Genomic DNA, 26,880 nt, shown 5'->3' with positions numbered 1-26,880 from the left:
CGGGTGGTGGCGGTCAACCACCATTCGCGAGCTTTTTTCAATGCCTATAATTCAAATTTTTTTAAAAATTCTAATACGTCCAATGATGAATAATTGTTCAACATGTTCTAATGACATTGATAATATATATGTGAAACAAATAAAAAGAATAAATATTAACAATTAAAGAGCTAATGTTCACCAAAAAATAACAGCGAAAATAGATAATTTGCTTGATTCCTATGCCCCCTTCTCCACTCATTCGATGTCTAAACCACCCGGTACCCAAAATTGGTTTATGTAGTTTAATCATAACATCCAACCCCCCCCCCCCCCCCCTAAAAAAAAAAAAAAATCTAGAAGGAGCAGTCATTTGGAAGGAGCAGTCATTTGGTGAATAAAGGTAAGGGGTATTACTTCTAGGCTACGTTTGGAAACTTGGATTTGGATCCTGGATTTAAAATCCAAGGCATTTCAAATCCAAATCTCTAGTTTGGGCCTCAAAATAGGCTGAGATTTCAAATCCATTTATTTTAAAGAGAAGATTTTGAAAACCCAAATGCACGAATTTGAAATCTCACCTTGCCCCTTCGTATTTATCAAATCCAGATCCTAACTCCTCCTCCTCTCTCCTATATCTCAGTCCCAATCCCGACTCCTCCTCTCTCTCTCTCGTTTCTCAGTCGCGATCTCGAATCTCTCTCAACGCATGTATCTCTCCTCTCTCCCCTTGGTATCTCTCCTCTCTCCCCTTCTCCTCTCTCGTCAAAACCCTAGATTTGATCTAGGGTTTCAGTCGCGATCTTAAATTTTTTGATGATTTCATTATGAATGCATTAGGGTTTCTTATCGATGTCGTCAAATGTAACACTCAGGTAATTTATTCTTTCTGTTTCTTGATTTGGCCTGTTTCGATTGCTTGGGATCCGTGGATTTGATGGTTTTGATCTGTATATTTATAATTAGCTCTTCAATTGTGATGAGCAAAAGTGCAGGAGAACATTTAACTTTAAAACAAGTATCCAACTAGCTTAAGTTTACAACAATACCAACATTTTTTTTCTCTCACTCAAGGAATTAAAGGCTGCAATCTACGAAAAATATCAATTTAAGAAACCTCTCCCTCGAATTGGATTTTGAGGGTTTAACTTGGCGTTATTGAGCCAAAATGAAAATTTTCTCCACTGTAAAAATTTTCTTGTTGACCCTATGATTTACAAAACTTATATAACTTTTCCCTTAATCATAAGGGTTAATAAGAATAGGACTCTTTGTTCTACTGTTAATGTAGCGCTTTTAGCTGAAGCAATGTCTATTTACAAGGTTTTCTTTTTTTTTCTTTTTTATTCATTCCATCTTAATAAATATTCCACACCATTTCAGTATGTGTTTTCGCTTTGACAATAACATGTAGACAAGAAATCCAAAATTGCTATATGGCTTGATTATAGTTTATGGCTTAGAAAACAAAATAATAAAAAAGCCTCAGAGCTTGGAGATTAAATTTCTCAGTCAATATATAATCTCCATACATGAATTATAAATGAAGAATGAATGCATCACAATTGAAGAGCTAATTTATGAATATATGTATATTTTTTAAGTATACATCAAAGTTACATATTTTTTTGTTGATTAAACTTGATAGGTTTGGGTATGTTTGCCTTTTAAACTGGATTATCACTCCTTTTAATGTGATAGGTTAAACATGATAAATGATGAAAGGGATTCAAGGATCCAACTTAAACATACAAGAGAAGAATTTGAGAGGAGAGAGGATGAGGAAATTATTATGGTAGTGGTTAGTTTTATAGTTGCAACCATTGGTGCTTGGTATTATACAAAGCACATGTTGAAAGAGAGTTTAAGAACACACGAAGAAGAGGATGAAAGGACATACCTTAGAAAGTCTTGGATTCGAAATCTTATTTGCAATGCAAATAACTGTGTTGAACAACTAAGGATGAATCCTCAAGCGTTTAAGAGGTTATGTGATGTTCTATGTACTAGAGGGGGATTAGTATAAACAAGACATGTCACGATTGAAGAAATTGTCGCTATGTTTTTTATCTATGCAATGTAGTTTCTGTTTATGCAGTGTGGTTAATTTAGTCAAGTGCATTACTCTGGTAATTTACTGATTTCTTTATCTGTTTGCTATTTTTGGTGAGGGCTACTTTATTATGGGATTTAGTTAAGTTTCCCCTTTTGGGTGTTTAGGATTAATTTATAACTGATCTTGTGTGACCAGGTAGTGCCTTCTAAACAAACACATTCTCTCAGGAAATACTTAATGGAAATTAAGCTGATAGTGATGGTTAAGCTTAAAGCTAGAGAAGATGTGTACTTATATGTGTGAACAAGTTTCAGCTTCCCAAGAATACATGATTATCAAGTGCTGAATCAATCAATGTTCCAGATGCAAGAATGGGTAAATGTTTTAATTTTAGCATGATACTAATTGGTTGCATTTTCTCATCTGAATTCTGTAGAGGTCATTATACATGCTCAGAACTTGTTGAGTAGATTGCTGCGGGAATCAATGAACACCGATACAATCTTAACTTTAAATGTGGATTGTGATTGCTAGACTGTTGGTTTTTGGGATCTTCCATTATGGGTGGTGTACTGTAAAATTTATAGGTAAATTGTATAACATCCGTAACTAAAGAGATTAGTGCATGTATGTGTATGTAAACCAAATCCTCACAGACATAATCTACCAGCTAGTGTTTGGGGGGTGTTTTACTACACATATATTTCTACCTGATCAATTATACGAGGTGTGTTTTTTACATTTTTGTGCTAACTGATCTTATCAGCTGGTTGGTTTTGATGTTGTCGATGAACTTAATATCTTGTATTGACCTCTGCCTCCTTTTGTATCAAGATGCTGAATTGTTTATGATGTTTTGTTTATTGTCATTTATCTATGACATGTTCATATGATCAAGTTTTCTGTGTTTGTGTTTTGGAAGTGAACTCGTAAGCTATTAGTTTTTTGCACTGCGTGATATTTAGTCGCATTTTACTTTATGCTTTGGTGTGTATGCATAGAAGTCCATGCCTTGTTTCTTTCATGCCAGTCTTATCTGTTTAATTGCAAAAGTTTCAGTTTTTTAATTATCATTTGGAATGCTCATTTTGATGCTATTTAAGATATTTGATTGCAATTGTACCATGACACTACATCTTGGCTGTTTTCTGTGGCTTTAACTAGTGCAAATTTGCTACATCTTATCTGTTTCCAAGGAGCCTCACCTTGCTGTAAACATTAATCATTCTGTGTTATTCACTTTGGTATGTATTAGGATGACAACGAAAGGGAAACAAATTGCATCTCAGTCAAGATCATATGTTGTGTGGAATCGTGATATGGACTCAGCTTTAGCCAATGTGTTGTACGATCAAATGAACAAGATCATATGTTGTGTGGAATCGTGATATGGACTCAGCTTTAGCCAATGTGTTGTACGATCAAATGAACCAAGGATTAAAAGTCGGAATCGTGATATGGACTCAGCTTTAGCCAATGTGTTGTACGATCAAATGAACCAAGGATTAAAAGTCGACGGTACTTGGAAGCCTCAAGTGTATCAAGCTGCGGTTGATGCACTAAAATCATTTAATAGCACCTTGAACAAAGATAACGTGAAGAATCGACTCAAAATTTGGAAAACACATTTAATATGTTGGTAAATGTTCTATGTTGTGTTTCTTATAATAGCTCAGGTGTACGCCTGTATAATTGCGTTGCTGTAAACCTTTCATCGTGGTCTCTTTTGATTTGTATAACAGCAGTTGCAATCATAAGAACAAGGTAATGTTCTGTGCAAGCTATTACTCTGTGTCTTTCCTAAGCACTTTGTGTGAGTTGTTGTATCTTTACTTATACTTACAAGAATGGGCTTATCTTATTCAGTCTCACTTATCCGACATTTTGGTTTATCATCGTCAAAATTAGCTAAATTTGTGTTTTTGGTTACTATTTTATACATCTCTATTGCATTTGACGTAAACAAGACGGGTTAAGAGAATAAATTTTTATCAATTTTAAATTCAAATTCATGTATAATAAAATACCCAAACACTAGATTTTGAAATCAAAGATTTCAAATCCTTTCATTTAATAAAGATATCCAAACAAAAAATTTCTTAAATCATGGATTTCAAATCCTAAATTTAAAATCCCTTGATTTTAAATCAACTTCCCAAATCCAAATCAAAGTTCCCAAATGCAGCTCTAAGGAGGAAATATTATTAGCAAAAAAGGGGATGAGTCGGAGGCGGCGACGAGAATATACCTTGATCAAAATTGGAGACGGCTACTCGGAGGTGGCGGCAGCGACCGGAGGCAACGACGAGGAGGCGGCAACGGCGACCAGGAGATAGTTTCAGGCGACCGTAGAGGCTGGAAGTGGCGGACGTGGTTAGGCTGTTAGAGCCAACCCTACTCAGCAGGGTGCGACGCAGGAGGCGGCTGCGACGACGAGTCAAGGCGCAGCGACGAATCGGAGGTGACGTTTCGGAGTGGGCGGCAGACGTTTCGTTAAGGGGCAGCGACGAACCGGGAGGTGCAGCGACGATGTGAGGGGCAAGCTGCGACTACTAGGAGGTGCTAGCGACGGCTGGAAGGCGACTGTTGATGACAAGTCGGAGGTGGCAACGGCTGAATCCGAGGCCACGCGATTCGAAGTTTGCGGCAACGGCCGTTAAGAGTTAAGGGGGAGAAAAGGGGATCGGCTTGGGTTTGGGGGAAAAAGAAGTCACGGGATCTCAAAACACTTTTTTGGTGTTTTGAGAATAACGTTTATTTTTTGGGTTTTGTAAAGGGTCAGCCCAAAAAAACATCACGTTCACCAAACACGTTTCATTGTTTTTTTGACAAAAAAACGAAAACGACAAAAGCGTCTCAGTTGCCAAACGCTCCCTATATTATCATAATTCCTAGTGTTACATGTCTTCAACTGTATACGCATGCCTCGTCTTGTCAACATGGACACATCTAACACATGCATAACTATTAAAATAACTTTAAAAGTGCTCAACTTTATAATTTGTTAAACCTAGAAAGCAGTGGATCAAGCATCGGTACCATGACCCAAGTGTGCCATGAAGCTGGTAACATTGATCCTGACCAATCAAGAAATAAAGATGAAAATTGTGGGCTTTTAAAACCTCACTTAAGAGCAAAAGCACCATCTCATAGTTGTAGCTTAGTGGAAACCCTCTTTGCAGAGGGCATGAGGTATAGGCCGTATAGGTTTCACAGCCTGCTTGAACAAGGATACGAGTTAATATAAAGAAGGAAACATTAGTTAAGGTGTCAAGTTTTTATCTACTATGTCAACCTGACCTGCCTAACCTTGACTGGCCAAAAAATGAGGTACTAGGTTGATCTGCCTAACCTCAACTTGCAAAAATATGAGGTATCTAGTATGTCCATCCTATGAAGCACGGATACTCCCCCGGAGGTCACGAATCCGTGTCTGACACGAATCAGACACGGATTCGTGCACGACACGTGCAAGACACGTGTCGGACACGGTCAATCCGTGTCCGACACGGGTCAACGGTCAAACCAAGGGGGGACACGGTCAAGGACGGCTAAACACGGCTTGGATTCGCGGAACAAAAAAAAACGCCAAAGACAACCCGAAACCCAAACCCAAAAGGCCAAAACTAAACCCTAATGTTTACTTACCTCAGTCCCGCCGCTCTCTCACTCGTCTTCATCCATCGATCTCTTCTATCGGACGTCGCCGCTAGTCCTCTCGTCCCGCCGCCGCTGCTCGTCCTCGTCTTCTCTCAGTCTCAGATCTCGTCCTCTTCTCCTCCCGTCATCCTCGATCTCGTCCTCTTCTCCACCCATCGTTTTTCTTTTTTTTATAGTTCTTTTTGGAACTTTAGCAGTCCCGATCTCTGTTTTTAACCCCACTGTCGTTTGCTCTCCTTTATTTCTCTCTCTTTGAATAGTCTCTTGACTAACTCGTTTTTCTAGGGTTACTAAATACTTTTACGGCTTAGTAGCCCATATTTTTAGGCTATTAATACTTTACTGTGATACTAATTCATTTTTAGGGTTATTAAATATTCTTACAGCTATTGCTCTAATTTAATAATGCAGATTTTGACTAGTACTCATCTTCCTAGGTACATCACTTATTTCTACGGCTGTATTTTAAACTTCAATACTGTAGGCTCATATTCCGGAAGACAGTAATGACTTTACCAGCTATCTTTTCTAACTTCACTAGTGCATGCGTCTGCCCAACTTGTTAGAAGACTACTTTTTAACCATCCTTAATAGTTAATACACTGGTGCCTTAATTTCTTATAAAATATTCAGTTACTTTTTATTAGAGTTTAGAAGTGAGAAATGACAACTTATATATATGTTTGAATAATTGAATGCTTGACTGGTTTTTAATTAATAATATGATTGTTGAAATGTTAACTAACTTACAAAGAGAGATTTAAGGACTAATTGCTTGCTTCTTATTAATACATATCAGTCATAATTATTGAAAATGTGCTAGTATTTGATTTCATGTGCGAGACTGCGACTGCGAGTATTGATTCTTGCTATTTGAGCTAGGTGTAGTGCTACTAGTTAACTTGAAAATTGAAACTTGATTCGCCATTTGTAACCTAACCTGTAAAGAAGGAAAATTTAATTTAGTAATATAGTTATTAGTGATGCAATATACTAGTATGAAAGTTTGAATTTTATAAATTTTTCTATATATAATAATAATTTAAAAAAATTCCTTGCCGTATCCCCGTATCCTATTTTTTTAGGTTTTGCCGTATCCCGTATCCGTGTCCGTGTCATATCCGTGTCCCGTATCCGTATCCGTGCATCATAGTGTCCATCTGCCCAACCTCGACTGGCCAAAATATGAGGATAGGATTATATATAATTCTCTAATGGCGCTTTGCTCAAAATTGATGATACTAAAACCATTCAGTCATTATAAAAATTTACGTAACCCAAAATATTTGGCTAATGTTGAAAGAAGCATATCAGTGGGTAAATTATGGTGGATAAGGGGTTCACCAAGCTGAATAACATTAGCCAAGCAACGATGATCTACTAGGAAAACAGCTAAGTTAGTGGTGCAAACTCAAGTTCAGTTAAGTATCCGAGTAGTCATCAGAAGTTTTGGAAAAGAAATGACAACGACAACAATCAAAAACATGTCATCAATATATAACAGGTAAAACACCACGAGAGATCTACGGCTGCCAACTGGGATAGTTCCAAAGTAAGAGAGTGGGACCCATGAAACTACAAAAGTTATTTTGCAAAACAAAGGAGCAAAGGATGAAATAGATAGAAGGTAGATTTGAAGAGTTTGCGTAAGGTAGAAACCAGAGGAAAGCTCAAGGTTAAAAAAGGAAAATGGGGAAAAAAAGTCTTTGTTTCCTTCTCTGATTTCTTGCTCCTATCTGTACTGTCTTTTTTCCCCCATCAAGCAGGTCAATAAATTGAACAAGGCTGAGACAAGGCAGATCAAACACGTTCCAGGAAAATATAAGTTGAAAACTGACAATTCTTTGTCACACTACAACTCGCAAGAAGCATACTAAGTAGAGATATATGACACTGGCAAAGGATGTCCTTGTTTAGCTCAAGAAACATGAAGAATGTCAGATAGGGATAAAGCAGACATATGCTTCCTACTCTTACAAAATTATGATCGCCTTCAGGAGCTACCGTACATCCAGATTACTATTTGCCTATTGGCATCTACAATAACACTGATAACCAAATTCCAGCACTCCTAGGTACATAGCAATTTAACCCCCTTCATTCTAGACTTCTAGCAACATAAGATCCAATCTCAGTTGATCAATATTCTGGATACATAGTAGTCCCAAGTCCTAATTAATCAAAGTCAAAAATCAAAATATAGGTGACGACAGCCCTGTACCTGAGGCCTATTAGCTAGATTCAAACCAAAGCCAGCCGAAAATTTTACCTGTACAATTGATCAATGAATAACAAAATTAACATATATCTAGAGATTCAATTATATGGATCAGCCTAAATTCCCCTACATTGGAAGAATCAGCCTATAGATTTTCCACCACAAGGGTCTGAAGCCTTTACCATGATGCTTTGGACCAAGGGTCTAATGAAAGTACGAAGGTTACCTCACAACGATGTAAGAATAATGGAGTATACAGAAAGTGGTTGAAGATATATGAGAGCAGAAGTCAGAAGAAAGATCAATGTGGGAGGAGATATCTTTCTTTCCTTTCGTTTATGTGCTACCCCTTTTCCCAAAGATCAATCAAACGAATGGGAACACGAGGCTTCAGATCAATTCTGAGATTTGGTAGATTTCTTCATTTAGTTAAGAAACTGAGCAGAAAATGAGATACCTATTAATCTAACTTGAAAAATGTTTCCTCCTCATGATTTATTTTCAGCCCAATTGCTAACACAGTTCCTGTCATTCCATAACTCGCTTTCATAACCAAATTCTGAAAGATCTCCATTGAATAACAAATTAATCCTACCTTTGATTGCAAAGAAACCATCATAAACCATCTAACCCTAGCTGAATGGTGGTTCACCATAACCTAATTATTGCACTCAAAAAGCTTCATGGATAATTCGCACATCCTAGGCTATTTTATACAAAACCACTCCATACTAATTAGTATAGCTAACCAAAAAGAAGAAGTCATAAGTAGAGGTTCAGTCATTAGCATTGATCACATCAGTTATGACGAAAGCAGACTGTTATGTTTTTTAATAACCATAATCAGATAAAGAATGGAGACAGTAAAAGAGCTAGAGAAGATACATGATTGCCATTGTTAGTAAAATTTTTCTGGGGTCCGTCCTAGATGATCTTTGCTGCCGTACACGTCCTTCCGTAGCATCATCTAGGTTAATTCTATCTTTGCGTGGAGGTGCTGTCACGGGTAGGGTCGGCAATGCACTAGACCAGAATGGCAGCAAGAACCTCAAGAACTTGTGACGGAGGGAACCTGCATTTACAATTTGTGTTATTTATTAGTATGTGACCTTCCATGGTAACCCATGTCAAATCAGCATGCGGTATCAAATTTTTTAATAATATGGAGGTTTCTATAGCATTTCATGCATCGTTAGCATGTCATGCAAATATTTTGCACAGAGAGAGCCTTGTTCATATAAAACTAATCAGAAATGACACAGTCCATATCAACTGTTACGTTCTTTAGACAGATAAAACAGTGACAAACTTTGGCAATGAAGTAGATATGATTCAATGGCACAAATGCCTTATTCTAACACGAATTGGAGTAGAGGCCATGGGAAAGTGTTAAGTTCCAAATGCGAATAGAGCTAGCAATCGGGCCGGGCCCAAGCCCGAACCCGCTCCAAAGGCAGGGTGGGTTAGGCAAAGGGTCCAAAACCAGGGATCAAACCCAGGCCGGGCCCGAACCAAGCCCAAATTTTGCCTGCTGCCCAAAGGCCCCAAACTAATTTTGGCTCAATTAGTTTGGCCTGTAAAAAAAATATAGCAGCCCATTGAATGGGCATAGTAATTTGGCCTAAAAAATTAGCCAAATAAAAATTTAAAAAAAACATTATAAGTGGGTCTGGCCTGCTGGCCAGGCCCACTAAACTCAATCGGTCAACCGACTGGCACTAAAAAGTGGCCGACAAGCCCATCCCTCAATGGGCGAAAATTCAACTGTTGAGATGTCAACGGCTGAATTTTCGCCCGTTGGGAAACGGGCAGAGAGCCCACAACATTGGGCTTTGGGTTTTTTGGGCCTCTTGTAATAAAAAAAAAAGTTAAAAAAATCCTATAAATACCCCTCTAACCCCTCACTTCATCCTCTCAACAATCTTCTCCTCCTATTCCCTTCTCATAACATTCAAAACTTTTTGAACTCTCAGGTTTTCATTTCTCAAGTCAAGTTCTCAATTCAAGTTTCTCAAAAATCTTCTTCTCAGAAACTTCTCAAAAACATACTGGATCATTTATATTCTCCTACAGCTTCTATCGGTTCTGGAGGACAACACGTCAATGAGATTTCTCTAGTGTCAACTTCACCAACATAACAAACCACTTCGGCTCCAACACCTACTACTCAATCACAAGTTCAGACAATGATAAGAGGCAAAAAAAGGCAGGGTTATGGGAGCACTTCAAAACGAAAGGTGAAGGTAACAATAGAGTAGGCAGTTGTAATACTTGCTCAAAGAAAATTAAAATGCCCTCAAAAAGATGGTCCCAAACTTTAATGAGATATTTTACAACTCATGCTGAAAGGGGAAAAAACACGAGCACAAGTTAGTACACCGGGGGAAACGTTATCTACTTGAAAATATAAATATGAAACAAAATGAAAGTACATAACTGTAGGTGAGCATGCATTTTCTAAAGCTGAAAGTTTAGTTCTTAAAGAATTTGTTCAAAAAGCACTCTAACCTAATAAACGTGTTCCTAGACACACTATAAAAAGAGAAATTTAGTGCATTTATGATGAAAGAAAAAGTTGTTTTAATTGCTAAATTATCATCTATTTTAAGTAAAGTTTTATTAACTTCTAATATTTGGACTTAGTACTAACATTCATTCTTATATGTGTATAACTACTCATTGGATAGATAATGATTGGATAGTGAAAACAAATAAAAATTATTGCTCTTGAACGTCTCCCCCCTCCTCATAATGTCGATGGTATTTCTACTAACATTTTAAATACTTAAAATGAGTATGATATAATAAAGAAGATCATACTATTTCATTTGCTAATGCTTTTAAGAATATTGCTACAAAACCTCAACTTGAATCATCTATGTATCTTGTTTTAAATGAAGATTTTTTCATGTTCGGTGTGTGCGCCACATATTTAATCTTTGTGTGCAAAAGTGGATTTCATCCTATAGAACAAGCTATTAAAGAGATTAGAATTGCTTAGAACATATTAAATGTGGTGGTGTTAAGGGTCAAAGATTTGACGAACTATGCTCTACATTGTGTAACTCGTTGGAATTCTACTTATAAATGTTAAGCACACGCATTCCATATAGACAACCAATTTAATTATATCTTAGCAGTGCAGTAGGGCCACACTCATCTCTTATTATGACTAATGATGAATGGTTACAAGTTTCATCAATTGTTAATATTTTAGGCTCATTTGAAGAAGCAACTAGAAAATTATCTAGTAGTCATTATCCAACTACAAACCTTATTTTAGAGCACAATTGCTCACATGTTTGCTACATATTGACGTGACCCATTCTTATCAAAAATTACTGAGAAAAGGGAAGAAAATTTTAATAAATATTTTGAAGATCTACCTTTACTTTATAGTTTTGCTCTAATAATAGATCTAAGAAAAAATGGATGGTTGTGAAAATACAATTCACTCTATAAAATCAGATATAAACAGTAGAGAATTGAGAGTAGATCAATATATGCAAAATGTCAAGGATAAATTATATCACTTGTATGCAAGTTATTTTGGAGCCTCTGCCTAGAACTCACACTTCGACTTCACAATCTTCATCTATAGTATCTCAATCTCATGGATTTCAAACCTTAATGAGACAGAAAAGAACCTCACAAGATGTAAATGAACTTGGTTTTTATCTAGACTGCTTAGATGGTCCAACAAATAAAGAGGCTACTAGTTTAGATATATTAGCCTAGTGGAATGTAAAAAGTGAAACTTACACTAAGCTCTTTACTATGGCTTGTGATATACTAACCCCTCCAGCATCCACAATGGCTTCTAAGAGTGCTTTTTCTACTAGCAACAGTGTATTAAGTGAGAAGAGAACAAACTTGAGCAATGAGAGATTGAAGAGGGTGATACCATCAAGAGACCGGTGAAAGGCAAATAAACGGACTCTAGGGCTACAAGAAATTGCATATAGTGGTGAATTTGATGAAGATTTTCCACCGATAGGGGCAGCGGGTCCATCCGAACCATTCTTGAGTTAAAAGACATTTCAAATTTTAATATGTAATTTTCAAAGTATTACCGAACTAGTGCCTAGTGTTGTAATTTTCTATTTTCAATATAAAAACTTTACTTCTAGTCAATGTAAGTTGCAACTCTTCAATTTCTACATGTGACTCTTCAATTTCTAGTTTCTACAATTATGTAAAACTTTCATCAATTTATTAATAAAGTTATTCTTCTCTTTAAACTATTGTCTTTACTTTTTGCATTTAAATTTGACCAATATTATCTATAACGAATAGCGTCATGTAGCGGTGAGACACAACTAAGGCTATTTTCACCTACAGCAGCAAATAGCGCATAGTCACATAGTGATCCAATTTAAATATATATAAATATTCTAAAAATGAAATTATAAAAAAATCTAAAAATTTTACAAATGCATATTTGATGATTTATACAGATCCTAAGCATGAAACATGTGTAATAATTGCATAATATTAATAAAGTACTGTCACCAATAAACTTGAGATAAGGAAACTTTCGTATTAAGACTTCTCATTAATCAGTTTTAAACCAGTCAGAGCATTTGCTGGGTAAATATCACCAATAAACTTTATCTTGTTTCTTCATCAAGATGCATAAGCATATGCTTGCATAATCAAAATTATTAAGATTCTTCCATTAATTCTCAGGTGAAGTAATGGATCAGTTGTGACTGTTGATCAGGTAAAAATAAAAATAAAAATAAAAATCAGCAAGAAACCAATTGTGAGCTTCTTATATGCAAAAATCAATCTAATCATGTTATTTGATGAGAACATATAGGAGCTCTTTGATGTAGAAGAACTAAGGATTAAAAAGAATGACAATACATTACTCTTTGTTGCAGGCCGAGCCCAACAGAGATGGCGGAGATGGTGGATATAGCTTCCAATGTGGTGTTTCTAGTGGGGAAAGCTTCAGAGGTGGAGGGAGCCCTGGATGGCGTAGAGGTGGAGTACCGGAGGTGGTGATGATGGAGAGAGCTTCAGAGATGGTGGAGGTGGTGAAGGGAGCACTAGAGATGGTAGAGGTGGTGGAAGGAGCACCGGAGATAGGGAGGAAGCACCGAATAGAAAGGGAGAGAACCAGCTGCTAGGGTTTTTTCCCCTTTCTATGGCTACGAATGGAAGATTAGGGTGAAGGGGAGGGAGGGGGAAGGGGAAAGGGAAAGGGGGGAGGGGGAAGAGAGTCGGTATGATTTTAATGATTAAATTGGGTCATGTTGATTGAAGAGGGTGATACCATCAAGAGACCGGTGAAAGGCAAATAAACGGACTCTAGGGCTACAAGAAATTGCATATAGTGGTGAATTTGATGAAGATTTTCCACCGATAGGGGCAGCGGGTCCATCCGAACCATTCTTGAGTTAAAAGACATTTCAAATTTTAATATGTAATTTTCAAAGTATTACCGAACTAGTGCCTAGTGTTGTAATTTTCTATTTTCAATATAAAAACTTTACTTCTAGTCAATGTAAGTTGCAACTCTTCAATTTCTACATGTGACTCTTCAATTTCTAGTTTCTACAATTATGTAAAACTTTCATCAATTTATTAATAAAGTTATTCTTCTCTTTAAACTATTGTCTTTACTTTTTGCATTTAAATTTGACCAATATTATCTATAACGAATAGCGTCATGTAGCGGTGAGACACAACTAAGGCTATTTTCACCTACAGCAGCAAATAGCGCATAGTCACATAGTGATCCAATTTAAATATATATAAATATTCTAAAAATGAAATTATAAAAAAATCTAAAAATTTTACAAATGCATATTTGATGATTTATACAGATCCTAAGCATGAAACATGTGTAATAATTGCATAATATTAATAAAGTACTGTCACCAATAAACTTGAGATAAGGAAACTTTCGTATTAAGACTTCTCATTAATCAGTTTTAAACCAGTCAGAGCATTTGCTGGGTAAATATCACCAATAAACTTTATCTTGTTTCTTCATCAAGATGCATAAGCATATGCTTGCATAATCAAAATTATTAAGATTCTTCCATTAATTCTCAGGTGAAGTAATGGATCAGTTGTGACTGTTGATCAGGTAAAAATAAAAATAAAAATAAAAATCAGCAAGAAACCAATTGTGAGCTTCTTATATGCAAAAATCAATCTAATCATGTTATTTGATGAGAACATATAGGAGCTCTTTGATGTAGAAGAACTAAGGATTAAAAAGAATGACAATACATTACTCTTTGTTGCAGGCCGAGCCCAACAGAGATGGCGGAGATGGTGGATATAGCTTCCAATGTGGTGTTTCTAGTGGGGAAAGCTTCAGAGGTGGAGGGAGCCCTGGATGGCGTAGAGGTGGAGTACCGGAGGTGGTGATGATGGAGAGAGCTTCAGAGATGGTGGAGGTGGTGAAGGGAGCACTAGAGATGGTAGAGGTGGTGGAAGGAGCACCGGAGATAGGGAGGAAGCACCGAATAGAAAGGGAGAGAACCAGCTGCTAGGGTTTTTTCCCCTTTCTATGGCTACGAATGGAAGATTAGGGTGAAGGGGAGGGAGGGGGAAGGGGAAAGGGAAAGGGGGGAGGGGGAAGAGAGTCGGTATGATTTTAATGATTAAATTGGGTCATGTTTTGGTATGGATTGGGTAGGAAATATCCACCAAATAAAAGCGGGTTTTAGTAACCTAACTATGTATGGCTTAGCCAAGCCCAACTATGCTCGATCCAAGGCCAACCCAATATGCGAATAAAAAAAGGAAAAAATAAAAAACCAATAAAATTTTGGGCTATATCCAGCCCGCCCTGGCCCGAATAAGCCCGTGCCTAGCGGGTTCTGGCTAGGCTTAGCCCAAACCTGGCTTGGTGGTCGGGTCTAGATGCGAGGACATCATCATCTATATGGTTTCTAAGAATATTTGTGTCCAACTCATATGAAGTATTGTAATTGTTGAGTTAGGATTGATAATGGATTTGATGTTCTTTTTTCGTACTGGTATTGGGTGTTTCCATGATTCTAGCAATTTAAGATCAAATTATTGATATTCACAAGTTTTTACAGATTTGATATCTTCTACTATTTTTTGCCCAATTTAGTTATTAAATCAAATACAATACTATAAAATCAACACTTGGTATTCATGTATTATCTTTATTAGCTAATTTGAACTATATCAACCACTATCAAAAAAAAATCAGTAGTATCGACCACTTTGACTGCTGAAAACCAACAATGCTTAAAATAGGATACAAAATGGTTGACTTATGGATGTCAATATACTTCAACCTTGTATACAACTTATGCTAGCAATTAGAAAAATAATTGCATTACTAACGTGTTAATGACCCCCAAAAAAAGAGGAAGAACAAAACAGTGCAAGAAACATGGAGTGTACGGGAAATATACTTTTTAGCAGAAGTCTGAGAAAAAATTTGAGCCTCGAATCACATTTCACATAGTCAAGAACGTGAAGTGCAAGAAAACTTTAGTATTTTCTCAAGTAAGAAGTTTCAATTATTGCCTTACACTATTCTAGATAAATATAACAAACAAATTAATTGCAGTTATTTGAGTTAAATATGACTTCCATAGAAAAAATGATAAAAAAATATTCATGATCTTTCAAATAGCTTACTCTAAATGAAATTTTATCTTCTTGGACACAGATACTACAACTTTCCTTTTTCTTGGATTGTGAGAGAAATAACAGACAGCACCAACATATGATTTGAACTTATTTATTAAACAAAAATTCAGATCTGTTGTTATATCTTGAAACAAGTTAAAACCCTTTAACAGAAAGCCATCCAAGTTGCTTCACTATACCAACTATTAAGCCATCTCTAAACAAGATTGTTAAGGCACACTATGGGCTCAAAAGACCAACGATGTCATAAGGGCAAACAGGACTATAGCAAATAGACCTCTAGTTAATGGGCTATTTGATGTAGGACAATTTGAAGATAAAATTCAAATTTGATTGAAGAGTCGTCATCTGATGAAAAGACTAGTGAGGACGAGTTAAGTTGTTAGGATATTATTGATTAGATTTATATTATTTACATTTTAAATTAGAGTTCTATAGCATTTAAATTTTTGCAAGATAGGATTAGTTAGATTTCAAGTATTAGGATTAGAAGTTTACTTGTATTTTGAATTCTAGTAGAGATACCATTAGAAGCACTAAATAAAGAGTTGTAGGTTTTGTTTGCATTCAGGGAGTTTATGATGAATAATTTTAGAATTGAAGAGTGATTTCTCAAAGGCGTGAAGTCATATTGTTTTTGGTAAGGCGTCTATGTATGAAACTGGCCTCTTCCATCTTTTCAGAGGTTAGATACTATGAGTGAATCCGATCTATCCTATCTATCTTTTATCTTCTTTATTTGGTCTTTTATTTACTATAACCAAAAAAAAGTTCATGTTCATGGAACTATTTACGATGCTGTTCATCCAAAGTTTTTTGCAGATTTTCCATTCTGCATCATTTGGTATTAGAGCAAGTTCATCGATCAACAAATTATCATGTTTTGTTTCCTCCTTCACAATAACATGAATTTAATCCTTCTAAATTTGGCAATGTGTCTTATTTTTATGGATTTGATGAATATGACAAAAAATACGACTTTGAACTATAGATGCAAGAATTAGAATATTTGTTTAATTATTATGATATGTCAGATTTGGAGATATTTATATATGCTACGTTTAAATTGAGGGGAAAAGCAAAAGATTGGTGGTATTACTATTATTGTTCTTATCGACCATATGTATGTTCGTGGAAGTCCATAAAATTTCTTTATGAAAGGTGTTCATGCCCCCTATTTGCGAGATATTGTGTCTCATTAAAGCCTGAAGAACTATCACCACCAGTGCCTCAAAAGAAATCGGATGCACCTTTATATTCTGGATTTGAGTCAAAATCGAAGCATGTCCTCGAGTCAGATTGCAGCATGAGCATGAGCCAGACTTTGTGACCTCAGCTACTAGAATATTCTAACATGCTGACCTCATCATAATGCTATCAAACCAGGTTAATCAAGAAAAAAAATTCAAACAATAGAGTCCACATTCTGAACCAGAAGCCTGAGTTAAAACAAGAACTAGAACCAAATCAGAAAGCCAATCCAGGGCTCAAACTAGAGTTAGAGCCTGAGTTTGAGCGTGAAATCTCAGCGCCGCAGAATCAAATCAAGATACAGTTCGAGTCACTTCCAGTTGAAGACAAAATGAAGATTGAGTTTATTAAGCGAGATCCTCGTCCGCCAACCCGCTATCGAGTTTTGCAGATAATGTCAATCTTGATTGTACGGATACGGGTGTGGGTGTGGTACGAACTCAAACACAGGACACGGCATATTTGTAAAATGTAGAATACGGGGACACGACTAAATGTAGAATACGGGGACACGACTATGTATATTGTATACATATATTTTAGTATTTTACATTAGATTAAATATTGAAGTAAAATACCTATAATATTTGTATGTTTCTTTTTTATTATATATATAATAATATAACAATTAAGAATCAAAGCTCAAATTAAATTAAGAATAAGATTTAACAACAAAAGTTAAGTTTTTATTGCATGGTATACAATGGGTATTTTTTAAATCTTTAAATACGGGTGGTTTCGACTATCGGGTTCAAAAGCCTATTGGTTTTGAACCCGATATTATCAAAAAACTATTTTAGGGTATAAGCAATGGGGAAATTGGATTTTACTTTGAACCACATATGTCCACAGCGTGTTCTACAGCGAATCCGTGTCTGACACGTGTCAGACACGAATTCAGCACACAAAACACAGTGTCCATGTAAACTATTGAAGACCTTGAAGATTGCACCATTAGAGTTCACAAGAGCTACAAAGTTTAGAAGATCAAATTCAAATTTGGTTGAAGAGACCTCATCTAGTGAAAAGACTCGTTAGGATGAGAGGATGGTTAAAAATGAAGAAGTGCTTTGGGAGTCTTATATGATCGTAGAACTCCTATGTGACCAAAGAGAAAATTTCATATAAGACAGTTATAAGACCAACAATGCTTTGTGGATTAGAATGTTGGACAATCAAAAAGCATGTGAGAAAAATATTTTTACCAGAAATGAGAATGTCATGATAGTCTCATAGGTGTATAATCTAAAAGATCGAATAAGAAATGAGTGCATCTACAATAAATAAATTAGAGATGACCCCTATTGAGGAAAATTGGCAAAGAATTGACTAAGGTGGTTTGGTCATGTACAACGGAGACATCTTAGTACACATGTTAGGAAAAGTAATAATATTATAGTTAATGGGGCAAAGAAATCTGGAGGTAGACATAAGAGAACTTGGTCGGAAGCAATTAAGAACGATAAAGTGTTTGTTGCTGTTTTGTTGTTGTATACATAAAGTAACATATATAGTTCTTTTATTCAACACATGCTGTAAGCCAAAGAAGGCAGAAGGACAACCATTTACGGTAAAGATGTCCACAGTTTGAGCCAAAACCCAAGACCTGGCCAACAAAAAACCTGAAGAGGCTTCAGGATCTTGTTAGTGCTAATCATTCATGTCTTATTCAGACAGATTTGATGGTAAAACATCTCAAGCCTGCTTCAATGCCTACTCCTGAGCAACAAACATTTGTAGCCTTTGTATGCTCTGATCTAAAGTATAATGTAGAAACAGCCTTGTTATCTATGACATTGCCACTAAATTCAAGAACGAGAAAAGGCTTGAATGCATGAGTTGTTCAGACATTGAGCCTAAAATATCTGAAATCTGCTTCGACAGCTACATACCTAACTGACTAACAAGCATTTGAAGCCTTTCTTAGCTTTGGGCTCGAGTTTAAAACAGAAACAGCCTTGTTACCTATGACTGAAGTCGAATTCAAGAAAGACAAGACACTTGGAGGCATAAAATACTTAGATGTCTTAGTAACAGAGGCAAGATGTAGTCGTGTGACTAATGGCCAGATGGATGTTGCTATCTTGGTTGAGGGCAATTTATTAAAGCTAAATAACATAATTTAAGGATGCATAGTAGTATCTAGTCTAAACAATGCAATAGTAAAAACTCATACGGTACCAGATGCCACTGCATGAATGAGATATTAATAACTTAATATTAACAGAAACTCAGCTGCAAAAATGCACGTCACGCATGCTTTAGTCAGTTCCGTTGATCACAGCATGATCACGGCATAATTGCAATCTAGTAGTCAACATTCCACATTTCTGTCAATTATCCAGTGTTACCTTTCAGGTCATGCCAATTAACTACAACAAATGATGGAGTCTCCAAGTATAGATCATAGGCTCAATAATTGCAAGAGGACAAATCCCAAGTAGACATTAATTATGTTAAAGGGACTTAAGGGGGGATCCAGAATATGGCCGAATGTAGAAAAGAGAAAAAAAAATGTAAAATCATAAGGCTTACAGCAATTGGCAAGTGATGGTTTCTTTAACTTCATCTTCTGTTAGATAACGGCCTAAAAACAAATGAAATAATCCATGATCAACCTGTGCTGACTTACCTCTTCTAGTATATTTTTTGTGTGTTCCATCTTCATCATCCGCATAATATGATATTTCAGAATTTTGTCTTTCAACAAGGTGAGGTCCCTTTCTCGTTGCAGCACCAGGCTGTATGGCATTAGACAAGAAGACAGCGAGAGCATTATTTTAAATGCATACAAATAAGCCCATGAATAGAAAAACACAAATCATATAGCGCTCACACCAGATATAGATTTAGAAAAGGTCAGTTAGTCGCTAAGATATAACTTACCCCTGGAAGACTCCCACTTTTCACGAATTTTGGATCTTTGTCTGCCACAAATTGGCTCCCTAAAGAACTGGGACCATCTATTTCAACTATCTCTGGTTCTGAATGTTTAAAAGTCCCCACAGAAACTGAAGGAGATGGTAACGTTGCATTTATGACTGAGCTCGAACCAGGTGATTTTCTGTCTTCGACACTGGATATGTTGGTAATCGGATCTGAATCAAAAGCTGGAGGGGGAGCACGGGACTCTAATGTTGGCAATGAAACCAGATGATTTCCAAAGATATTTTTCTCCAGGCCACTCTAGGACCATCAGTGCAAGGATCAGAATCAGGACAACATTCAGAAAGTACGACAAATATATAAGTGATATAACAGATATAACAAAAACAGTAAATAAATAAAGGTTAGGAAAACTAAGTGATGAAAATGCTAGATGAGAAAGAGTCAACCCAATGTCACCAAGACATTGGAAATACAATTTTCAAACCTTCATAAAACAAATAGCCTCATCATGACCTACTTTCCAATTGCAGTCTATAGTGTACTCTCAAATTGGATATCAATGATTTACTTGGTTATATATCTGATGATGTGAATAGACCGATTGTTATAATCAACATAAAATGCCAAAATCAACATGATACTCGAAAGTAGAATGACAAAACTTCTCTGAATTATATCTGCAAAGGAGAACCTTCAGTCTTATCTTCCAATTAATAACTGGAAATCAAAAGGTTGTGGCGACGTTTAAATAAATAAGAGAGATCGACTCATTTAGAAACTTAGTGGTTGGTGGCTACAATGAGATATCCAATCGTATTTGCAAGACATGTGTCATGGATGGTCCTATAATCATGATAAGCTAAACATCCTCAAGTGTTGAAGAATTAGGCACATGATTATCCAGATAAACTCAAAAGCTCGAGCATCTGGCTTGATTAACATGTCGCGCATGAATAATATGCTTTAGCAACTTTGGCTATCAAGTGCTAGGCAATCCTTAACACTTCCCAATGTTCCCATTTAAATACAAAATGTTAAAGCAAGGCACTGGACAAGAACATGTAACAATCCATGAAGATGGAAATGGCTTACTGGTTGGGAAGTAATTTAATGAGCTTTTCATGCCTTTAGGTAGTATACAAAGTACCATGTACCAACAGCCTAAGAAAATTAACAAGATAAACCTTACCATGATTATTGCTTCTTTCAACTTCGAGTGAAGGCGGGATCCTGTATCTTTAATGCTTTTCGGAGGCCATATCTGCAGATAAAAGCATTTTTCTGCAATAAGTTGCATAAACCATCTTTTCACAACTTTTCACAAAATATAATATTGTACCAAATCGCAATTCTAGAAACCTCCAACTGAACTATCACTGTGAAACAAAGCAATTTTATTGATCTACCATCAATATTAGAATAAGATCCAAGATGATTGACAGAAAGAAGTCACATTCAAAATTTCTCCCTGAAAAAGGAAAAGGGTGAAATTTTACTTGTTTACCCTCAAAAGAGGAAAGGCTAGTTAATAGAGCAATTATGTTTAACTGAAAAAGAAACAATCGGAGTACTGAACAGTGCAGTCAAATAAACAATACAGAAAGTTTATGAATGTATCTTACAGGAGAAGAACAAGAAGGGCAAACATATCCTGCTGGTGCTGTCTGAGGAGGAAAACTCTGAGCATGTGACACCAGGCAGGTAGTATGCATAACATCTGCAACAATGAGAATAGAGGGGGGGAAAGCAAGATCATGTAAGGTAAAATGTCTTCCTGTCAACTGACAGTATACAATGTAAGGCATAGAACAGAGTATCTCATACGCAAGCAACCCAATCGAGTAGTATCTGTTCCAGCTACAAGAACAATATTGCATACGGAACATGTAGGAGGCCAATCATAATCCCCATTGACTACCCAATCGGAGTAGTTTTTTACCTGAAATAGAGAAAATAAGTGCACTATAACAGTATAAACTGATTTTAAAAAGATAAAATATAACTAAACAGCGATGAATACACTAGTGCATGCATGCTTCAAAGCAAATGTAAAGGAAATATTTGTATGCATGATGTTCTAAACATGTGCATGATGCATGCTCATGAAGGTTTAAAGTCCCAATCAGCAGAAACAGATAGCAGCATCTATCGAAAAGATACAACCCCTCCCTCACAGCTTACCTAGAATGATGATATATGTCACAAATAAAATAATATCAGAAAAGGAACGACAATTACAGAATCATTGAGAAGTATTGCAGAAAGAAAGGTGCTTCTATCCACCATTGATGTGAAGCAAGAAAACAATGATGAAAAGTGTCTATCCCAAAACTAGGTAAATAGAGTAAAGAAATCATAATGATCAAGTTAGTAATGATCTTATTTAGTATAAGTTACAAAATTGGTTTATATATACTCAAAAGTCTAAAATTGTATTGTTATTCATTCCAACCAATATTTAAAATCTCAGTTGAGATCTTGGTTTTGAGCTTCTTCTACAGGTGCAGTTTCAAGCTTGCGTATGGCATTTCAGTAGTAAATCTGTTACAACAGTGTGTGAAGGAGTGGATCATGGAAAGCGTAACAAATCTGACTTATCTTTCAGCGGTCTAAGATTGAACTTTTTGAAACAATCTAAACCTACAACAGTTGGTTCAATATGAGCAATAGCTTGGACACTTCCTAAACAACAAGTATATATTAAACTTTCACATTAATTGACTTAGAGACACTTGGCTTTAGATTTACAATAATTTTCTGTTTTAAAGTACCAAACCTCTCCATTCTTCATTTTTCTACTATTAAAGCCTCAGAAGTCGGGTGTGATCTTTGATTTTAAAAGAAATCTCATATTCATGAGCCACATTGTTTCTCAATTTGTGAAAGAGAACAGATCAGCTCTTGTACTTGAGACATAAGATAAGAGTTGGGTGAAATAAAATCTCATCAGGAAGGAGAGTGCATTTGTAAGAGAAATTCAATCTCTTTAGTGGGATGTCATTGATGATCTAAAAGAAGTCTATCCTCTACAAAGGCAGCCAATGAGATTTGAAATTCTAACAAGGAGGCACTTAGGTAATGAGGTAAGCAATTGTCAAAAGGATACTAGAGTGCCCTTCTCCATCTCTCTCGACTTTTATCAAATTGTCATTTGCTTGGTTTATTTTATTGTAGTTTGAGATAAACAATTTGCAATTAATGTTGTATTTGCATCCTTGCATTTGTCCAATTAGAAATTGGATAATTAAATTGAGATTTTTACTTACTCACCTACCCCTTTCCCTGCCCTCCCTTTCTCTAGGCATAGTTTGGTCAGAGGATAGATAAATAGGGACATGATTTCAAAAATAGAAACAAAATAAAAGGCTAAAATTTAATTAAAAAACTACACTAATTTACTCACAAGTACCACGGTAAAATATTCAGATCTATCATAAAAAATTATCATGTCTTGTTCATAATTTAGCATTCAGGTCATTTTTCATGAATCATATGGTCACAAGCATAATGATGTCACCAAATAGACAACTTGAGGGTTTGAAGGTGGGTGTAGGATATTAGGTAAGTAGTGTGGTGGAATATATTCTTTTATGAGTTGTCATGAGTCTAGATACCATGCATCACATGGTGGAATTACAATGAGTCTAGATACAATACATAATAAGGTGGAATTGTCATGTATTAAGGCGCAATGGACATAGTCATTGTGCTAAACTTCTGGTCACTGGTCATATCTTGATTATTGTGGTCATATCTTGATTAGAAGGCCAATGATTTTGTATCACTTGTGCAATTGTTACTGTAAATAAGGGGAGAGCGCTAACCAAACTCTCATTCTCTCTCTTCTTCTTAACATTGCCTCACTCTATCTCATATGTTAAAGGTCTATTCCACTACACAAAAGCAGCGAAATTCTGGTGAAAGCCAAGGGTTATAATTTTACTCTAACATGCCCCATGGGTTGCACTCCCTTTTATGGGCAAAAAAATGGAATGGCACAGTGGTATCTCATTTTTATATCCGCTTTAAATGATTGCCAATGGGATTTGAAGCTAGCTTGCTTTGGTATCATATGAAATAGAGGGCGATAATGTTGAAAAAACAAATAGCGAACAATGTTTTATTAGCCCTCCTCATTAACTCTTATTTGTAGTAGAGTCAAACATACATTACAAAACAATTGACCTGCTAATCAAAGCATGACCAGACATTTAGCACCACAGCATACATTGTATCTAGACACATGACAACTTTATATGACATATTGTCTGTAGACACATGACAACACCATTTGGTATTTAGACATATCAAAACTCATAGGGGTACATTCCACATTACTACTTTCCTAATTTCTCTAGGAAATCTTATGTTTATACTAACTAGAATGAGCATAATTTTATTTCTGAATTACAAAAGTTGTGAATCATCAATTAATTCGTTAAACTTCATTATCTATTGATTTATAATGTCTGAAAATATACAACTGAGAAATTAGCAAAGGCAAGTTGAATATGTAATTCCTAAGCACATCAACTACATGAATATGATACTAAAAACAGGCTTCAGAGGACTTAAAGCTACTCTTACAATAAAGCATGAAATTTACTGTTTTCTTTTCTTTAGATTGTTTTTAATTTTGTTTCATTTTTATTGACGTTATTTTGAAATAAAAGAAATGTAGGTACTTAATGTTAACAACAATGTTATTCTAATATTTATTTTATTTTCAATTTGTTTTGTACTTTTTAACTTTATTGGGATCATTTCAGAATAAATGAAAATGTGGTTCTGCAGATACCAATGCGTATAGACCAAGTCTATCTTAAAAAATACATTTCAAACCTCCACTCATTAAATGCAATGCTGGATTTCACTATTCTATTTACTAAAAACAGTTAATCATGCAAAAGGACAAAGAAGGAAAGATGAGGTATGAGAGAGAAAGCTACTATGTCTCAATTATCTACCTATTCACTCATGTAGTTTTCATTTAGCTTTTAACCACCACTACTCTTCCCATCCAACTTCTACCAATATTTCATTACCTGTCTTGCAACAAGCCAAATGAATGTATCCCTAAAGTCTACATGTACTTTGCGAAAAAGATAGTCTAGTTAAAGATTTTAATCTTAGTGTTCCTTCCATTTTAATCGGCTATTAATTTTTCACTAAATAAATCACTATCATCACACTGTTTTGATTCGACATCATTCATTGTACAGATTTGCTCCTAGGTATCACATCATGTGAGAGATTTATTGAAGTTCTTTCTTGTCCTATGACCTTCAATTCCTAAAGACAGTGATGTTGCAGAATTAATTTATCAGACATGAAATCCAAACGAGTTTGGTTGGGTAAAGAGTCAATCCTAACTCAATACAAGCTCTAAAATCTTGATCCTAGCCCAAGCCACTTCAACTATCAGATTAGGAAATAACCACTCAAATCCCACATTCCCACCAAACCTTTAAAGGATTAATTGGATCGAGCCAGATCATACTTTGATTGGGTTGAATCGGAGGATCAGGTTACATCTGATTGAACTTAAGAAAATATATGTACGGATCACACATGATCTTGCGGAAATAGAATGAAGAGAAAGTATTACAACTAACTTTGCAAATATTACATATTCTCACCAATTACAGTTTAACTATTTTGCTACAATTTCACATTTATTTCGGTTTGGGTTATAAATCAACCTTGAACCCAAAAGCTGAAGGACTCTGTATAAGGTTAGGTCTAAGGTATGATATAATCAGGCTGATGAAAGAATATCCACTATCCATAGAGATTGATTAAGAGAAAGGATTGATCTGTTGTTAAGTTTAGCAGGCTAATTAACAACTAAACAATCCTCACTTTAGTTAGATACTTATGGGTTAGCTTCTTAATTAAATAGGTCAGCTTGTTAGGGTTCTGGAGAGATACACAACCTTCGAAGTCAAATAGTAAGGATTTCAGCAGTAAGGATAACAACAAAAAGAAATTATCCCAAACTTTCAAATAAGATAATGAATAAGTTTTATCATCCAAATTTAACAATGACTACCTCCCTTTCTCAGGTATGAAAAGCAGATAAACACGACAACCAACATTATTGGATTTCTTTATTGACCCAAACCCTGTGTATTATCCCTTCTAGATTGAGGAAAGTCATAAAGATGTGAATATTAGAGAAGTGTTTTCCTTCAAATTTTTTGTCCAGCCTTCCAACCTTAGTAGTGCTTACCTAAAATCTATCCATAATTCGGAATTTTGGTAATCAATTCTTCATGTCTCAACTCCAATACTCTAATAACTACTCTCATTCGAAGCCAATGTTATTAAGATCTTCTCATGTGATTACTTCCATTGCAGTCGGTTTCTGAAATATCTTTTTCATGAAATAAACTTTTTTTTCTTATATGTATTCTTAATTCTCGCACTATTTTCTTTTGTAAAATTATGGCTAAGACTCTTGGACATCAAATATCCAGATTTTTTAATCATATGAAAGTAATTGACAAAGGAAAAAAAACCAAGTATAAAGATAAAAAGACTCCACTTTCACTCACTACAACTCGCAATTCAGAACTGTAAATGGAGCTAAAATTAGCATCTAGAACAGTGGTGATGATTTCACGAAAAACCAAAAAAATGCAAGAGAAAAGTTTTAAATTGTTACCACACAAATCTGGTGCTCAGGGAAACATATGCATTCCCCGCAAACTGGAACCTTGTGCACGAAGCAATAAATCCTGGTCGCCTGAAATCACAAAAAAGAAAAAAATTCAAAAAAAAATCCCAAAATCAAAAGAACTGATCTCTGCTGGTAAATTCAATCCAATTCAACTGAAGTTCATCGGCCGGATCACAAAAACGAGATGAATTCCCTAAAACGAGTCTAGATTCTTCAAATCGGAGTCAAATTCATCAGTGGAAGAAAAAAAAAATTGACTGAATTGATGAAGATTAGGGAGATTGGATTCGATTTTACCTTGCGACATTTGCAGACGACCATCGGATCGAGATCGAGGTCGAGATTTTGATACCGAAACGAGCTCGAAATCAAATAGGGTTTTAAGGATTTCGAGAGAGAGATCTGAGATCAATAAATGAGAGGGTGCTAAAAATGAGAGAGACATACTTTGGTACAGGGGTTAAGGACAAATTTTCAAAACCAACCCTTTTG

General features: G+C 35.7%; 1 protein-coding gene across 2 annotated transcripts in view; it reads right to left on the bottom strand.

Moving 5' to 3' along the window:
* The window catches only part of LOC109834184 (zinc finger protein-like 1 homolog), a 27,653-nt gene extending 844 nt beyond the window's left edge, over positions 1 to 26,809 (bottom strand). For both annotated transcript variants that reach the window (XM_020402124.1, XM_020402123.1), the window contains exons 1-8: positions 26,686 to 26,809; positions 26,374 to 26,454; positions 21,531 to 21,645; positions 21,329 to 21,423; positions 20,896 to 20,967; positions 19,704 to 20,003; positions 19,450 to 19,558; positions 8,799 to 8,985 (exon numbers count right to left, since the gene is read on the bottom strand). In XM_020402124.1, coding sequence (XP_020257713.1) covers positions 8,799 to 8,985; positions 19,450 to 19,558; positions 19,704 to 20,003; positions 20,896 to 20,967; positions 21,329 to 21,423; positions 21,531 to 21,645; positions 26,374 to 26,454; positions 26,686 to 26,709 — 983 coding nt within the window. In that variant the 5' untranslated portion in view covers positions 26,710 to 26,809. The remainder of the gene's footprint in view (positions 1 to 8,798; positions 8,986 to 19,449; positions 19,559 to 19,703; positions 20,004 to 20,895; positions 20,968 to 21,328; positions 21,424 to 21,530; positions 21,646 to 26,373; positions 26,455 to 26,685) is intronic.

This window comes from Asparagus officinalis, chromosome 3 (assembly GCF_001876935.1).
Source record: "Asparagus officinalis chromosome 3, Aspof.V1, whole genome shotgun sequence".
NCBI lineage: Eukaryota > Viridiplantae > Streptophyta > Magnoliopsida > Asparagales > Asparagaceae > Asparagus > Asparagus officinalis.
Note: the sequence above shows the minus strand (reverse complement) of the source record. Positions and strands in the feature narration are given on the sequence as shown.